The sequence below is a fragment of the Crocuta crocuta genome, unplaced genomic scaffold (genome assembly GCF_008692635.1).
Source record: "Crocuta crocuta isolate KB4526 unplaced genomic scaffold, BGI_CrCroc_1.0 scaffold1133, whole genome shotgun sequence".
Taxonomy (NCBI): domain Eukaryota; kingdom Metazoa; phylum Chordata; class Mammalia; order Carnivora; family Hyaenidae; genus Crocuta; species Crocuta crocuta.
In genome coordinates this window covers 262804-267800 of record NW_027530366.1, presented here as the reverse complement: position 1 = coordinate 267800, position 4997 = coordinate 262804, and the positions used below count along the sequence as shown (strand labels likewise).

The following is a 4997-nucleotide window of genomic DNA, read 5'->3' as shown; positions in this document are numbered from 1 at the left end:
CCCATGGCATTGAACATATTTTTAGACAAGATGATACTGTATTCTAAAATTTTAATTATTCCTAGATGCAACTTGAAAATTCTTCAGGGTTCTGTTTATGGTGTATGTATATCAAAGCTAATAATTTATATTTCTGTATTTAGGATATAGCATATATTATGATGCTTTATTTTGTTAACTAGGAAAAGAAAATCATTATGCTTTGGAAAGAGGATTTGCTTTTTGACCCTGACTCTTTAAACAAAGTACTCCTTTTTTTTCTTTTAATGTTTGCTCATTTTTGAGAGAGAGAGAGTGGGTGCACACTTACGCATTGGGGAGAGGCAGAGAGAGACAGAGACACAGAATCCGAAGCAGGCTTCAGGCTCTGAGCTATCAACACAGAGCCAGATGTGGAGCTTGAACTCCCTGAATCATGAGATCATGACCTGAGAAGTCGGAAGCATAACTGCTTAACAGAATGACCCACCCAGGTGCCCCAGCAGGGTACTTCTTATTGGGGCATTTACTTCTGTTAGATCACTTGGCTTCTATTCAGAGTATCTGAAAATGCCATTTTCAAATTCTGGTGCTTACTAGCTATGGGAGCTTGGGCAAGTTAGTTACCCTCTCTGTACTTTAGTTTTATCATCTGTAAAATGGACATAATATTAGTATCTACCTCATAAATTTATTAGAGAATTAAAAGTATGTTTAAAGTGCTTAGAACGTAGTACAAAGTAAGGGCAATATAAGTGTTTGTTAAATAACTTTGAGCAAATAAAAAAGAAAATCATTACTTTTTCTTTTGTGTATTAGAAAGCAGACCGAGCAAAGAGATTTGAATTTTTATTAAAGCAGACAGAACTTTTTGCACATTTCATTCAACCGTCAGCACAGAAATCTCCAACATCTCCTCTGAACATGAAATTGGGACGTCCTCGAATAAAGAAAGATGACAAGCAGAGCTTAATTTCTGCTGGAGAGTATGTTGGCATCTCTCTCTACTTTCTTCCTTCTCTGTTTCCCTCCCTCCTGTCCCCCCTTCTCCCTCTCCTCATACTCTCATTCCCCCTTCACTTATTCAGTATAATTCTATATTCANAACCCATGAACCATGAGATCATGACCTGAGCCAAAGTCAGACGCTTAACCGACTAAACCACCCAGGGAAGCTTGGTTCTACCAACTTCTAAGCAAGACCTTAGATAACTCATTTTCTTTTCATGAAAGATATTAGCAATGTATGCTGACTTCATCGACTCCTTACATTTGTGTTGAACATAAAGGTATTTCTTTTCATTTCAGCTACCGCCACAGGCGCACAGAACAAGAAGAAGACGAAGAGCTACTCTCGGAGAGTCGGAAAACATCTAATGTCTGTGTTAGATTTGAGGTGTCACCTTCATGTAAGTACCTCATCATGTTTGTGTTGTTTTTCCAATTTGGTTTTAGAAAAATTTTACTTGATTATTTTAGTAAAAAATATGATGCATCTTGATTTCTTTTTTAGATGTGAAAGGAGGACCACTGAGAGATTATCAGATTCGAGGGCTGAACTGGTTGATCTCTTTGTATGAAAATGGGGTCAATGGTATCTTGGCAGATGAAATGGTAAGGAGTTGATAGCTAAAAACAGAATCTCAGTTATCAATTTTTATGTAAATTTAAAATACCTGAGCTGTGTTGCCCCCCCCAAGGCCTAGAGGCTAATTGCTTAATTTTGTTATTATGTAAGAGACATTTGTAAAGTCTAGAATTGTTTCTTTAAGTAACCTCTAGAACATATACTTTCACAGGCTACAAAATTCTTAGTGTGATTTCCTCAAATGGTTTAAAAAACCTCCTTGTACTTTTGTTTTTATTTACTTTGGCTTTGAGGAAGCTCAGAGCCAAAATGAATGCCAAAATGGAGCACCTGTGTAATGTAATGGTTGGCCCATTGTGTCTTTTGTGCCTTTTCCTATTCAATACCACCTAAGTTTTCCTCGGCCCTTCTTTGTTTCTATTTATCATTAATTTATGGTCCATGTTTTCACTGTAGGCCACCTGAAACATGTTTTCTTTGTAGGCTATCTGAAATCCTTTTGGTAATGAGGTGGGGTATATAAACCAAACACTAAATAAGTGAATGAATAGACTAGACAATAAATGATGAAAACATGAATGAATAAATGTAAGTAGCTCAATGTGTGAGCAGTTAGAAAGTGAAGAGATGGGATAAAGAAAAAAAAAGTAAAGAGCAATGTTGAGTTCTGATCTAGCAGAATACCAGCTAGGGCCTGGGAAGTGAGCTAAGGAATGATGGACATATAAATAAAATGACCAAAGAGAAAAAGTAAGTCCATTGAAGATGGTAATTCAGCAGATTGGGGGAGTATATGAAGACTTGGCTTGGTATTTTAAGACCAAATGAATTAAATGGGATTTAAGAGAGGACTGGGGGGAGTTCTAGATGTATATGGCCCAGTGATACTCCTATTTATGAGACTCTGGAGCCATTATTGAAATCACTCTTCTCCAAAATAGCCACATGACTGTTTATGCTGTATAACATGTAGTGTAGTAATCGATCACATAGATGCTGAGCAACTGTTAGGTGTGTGGCAGGAGGTCTTTTAAATCAAGTGTCTGTAGCTCCTTATATTTAGGATTCTGGGTTGGAGACTACAATTAGCTCAGAAGGGGAGGAGCTTGGTTAATTGGATAACAAAAAGACCAGGATTATTTGCCCCAAGCTGCTCTTGGCTGTAGCCTGTCTCAACTTGAAGGATCTGAAGATCTTTCATATTGAATTTATGCTGAAACCAGATACTTACTGATTATTAAAAAAAGGGAAAGATACTTTAAGAAGTATAGAAAATTTGGAAAAAATTGAAAGTAAATTATAATTATGCTACTTAGAAATAACCACAGTTGACATTTTGGCATATTTCATTTTAGCATTTTAATTCTGGATGTATTTATTTTACATAGTTGAGATCATATTGTACATATAATTTGGTATTCTGATTTCTTCACATTCATACATATTTTCTGCATAATTCAAATATTTGTAAAAATAATTGTTGATTACTATATAATAATTCTGGAGAGTTACCATAATTCTATTAATATCCTCCCTTATTGCTGGTCATTTAGACTGATGTATCTATGTAGTATATATTATTTGATACACATGTGTATATGGCACATAATAATGCTTTTGTGAGAACCCTTGTAATTTACTTTTTCTGTACCTTTCAAATTATCTCCATAGGATTCCTAAAAATGGAATTACTTGATTAAGGAATTTTAAATATTTTAAGGTTTTGATGCATCTCATTAAGTGAANCAGCTGAGAGCCTGGAGCCTGCTTCAGATTCTGTGTCTCCCTCTCTCTCCACCCCTCCCCTGCTCATGTCTGTCTCTCAAAAAAAAAATGTTAAAAAAATTTTTTAAAAAGATAAAAGGCCACACAGCATAGGACATCATTCTGTTCCTCATGGGTTAGGTGGTGGGTTCATGGGGTTCAATATGTTTTTTATTTTTCTTTATTTATTTTTATTTGTTTATTTTTAATGTTTTATTTATTTCTTAGAGAGAGAGAGAGAGAGGCAGCGTGAACAGGGGAGGGTCAGAAAGAGAGAGGGAGATACAGAATCCAAAACAGGCTCCTCACTCTGAGCTAGCTGTCAGCACAGAGCCCGACACGGGGCTCGAACCCACTAACCATGAGATCATGACCTGAGCCAAAGTCGGACGCTTAACCAACTGAGCCACCCAGGCTCCCTATTTGTTTATTTTTAAATGTTTATTGAGAGAATGAGAGAGAGCATGCACATGTAGGAGAGGCAGAGAGGGAGAGGGAGAATCCCAAGCAGGCTCCGTGCTCAGTGCAGAGCCTCATGCTGGGCTTGATCCCATTATCGTGAGATCATGACCTAAACTGATATCAAGAGTCAGATTCTCAGCTAACTGAACCACCCAGGCCCCCCTGTTCAATATGCTATTTTTTTAAAAAGTCTACTGGACTAGGTAAACTCTAAGGCCTTTTCTGGCTGCAGAGTTCTTTTATGTTTTGTTCTTTTATGATTCCATAGGTCTTCAAGGGTGTGAGATGCAAGTACAGAGCTACAAGCCCCTTGAGATGCATAGTCTGAATATTTCATGCGTGGGCTGTAATAATGTTGGGGACAATGGGAAAGAAAGACCGGTATCGAAGCAGGCTGGTAAAGGAAATGAGTGTGAAACACATACACACAAAATTTCTAATTTTGCCGCTAGGAAAAATTATAAAGTATGCTACTTGCTCCTTTAAAAGTAGCAACAAAGCAATTTTCTACCTGCAAGTTCCTGGTTTCTTTTTGTGCACACAGTAAGTATGAATTGGTATGGTTATTCACTTAAAAAAACAAAGGTCTTTAAAATTTTACCCTGTGTGAGATAGTTGGCAAATGTCTTTGTTATTACTAACAAAATGTTTCATCAAATAAATATTTATGGATTTCTTTCTTTGTAATGATAATGCAGGGTCTTGGTAAGACTTTACAAACGATTGCTTTGCTTGGTTACCTGAAACATTACCGAAACATTCCGGGACCTCACATGGTTTTAGTTCCAAAGTCTACTCTATACAACTGGATGAATGAATTTAAACGATGGGTCCCATCTCTTCGTGTTATTTGTTTCGTCGGAGACAAGGATGCAAGAGTAAGTGAGAAACTGATTTAAAGAGGCACTCAAGAATAACATCATTTTTGGGGTTAAGTTGTATACAAATACCATAAAAGACATTTAAGTTGACTGCTACTAGTAAATAACACATTGTGCTTACTCTATGTTAGGCTCTGTTGTAAGCTCCTTTAATATATTAATTAATTCTCACAACACTCCTGTGAAGTAGATGTGTCACCTATTAATAGCAGTCACTTTTATTATGCCTATCTGCATTTACTTTTAACTAGCTCATTAATGTCACCATTTTTAAATTGCATTTTAAATCACTTTTTATTAAAAAATCATCATTCACATTTTAT

General features: G+C 36.3%; 1 protein-coding gene across 1 annotated transcript in view; it reads left to right on the top strand.

Annotated features, from left to right (window-relative positions):
* The window catches only part of SMARCA1 (SNF2 related chromatin remodeling ATPase 1), a 79416-nt gene that overhangs the window by 2014 nt on the left and 72405 nt on the right, over nucleotides 1–4997 (top strand). Inside the window, exons 2-5 of the mRNA XM_077766154.1 lie at nucleotides 799–965; nucleotides 1288–1388; nucleotides 1493–1593; nucleotides 4492–4671. Coding sequence (XP_077622280.1) covers nucleotides 799–965; nucleotides 1288–1388; nucleotides 1493–1593; nucleotides 4492–4671 — 549 coding nt within the window. The remainder of the gene's footprint in view (nucleotides 1–798; nucleotides 966–1287; nucleotides 1389–1492; nucleotides 1594–4491; nucleotides 4672–4997) is intronic.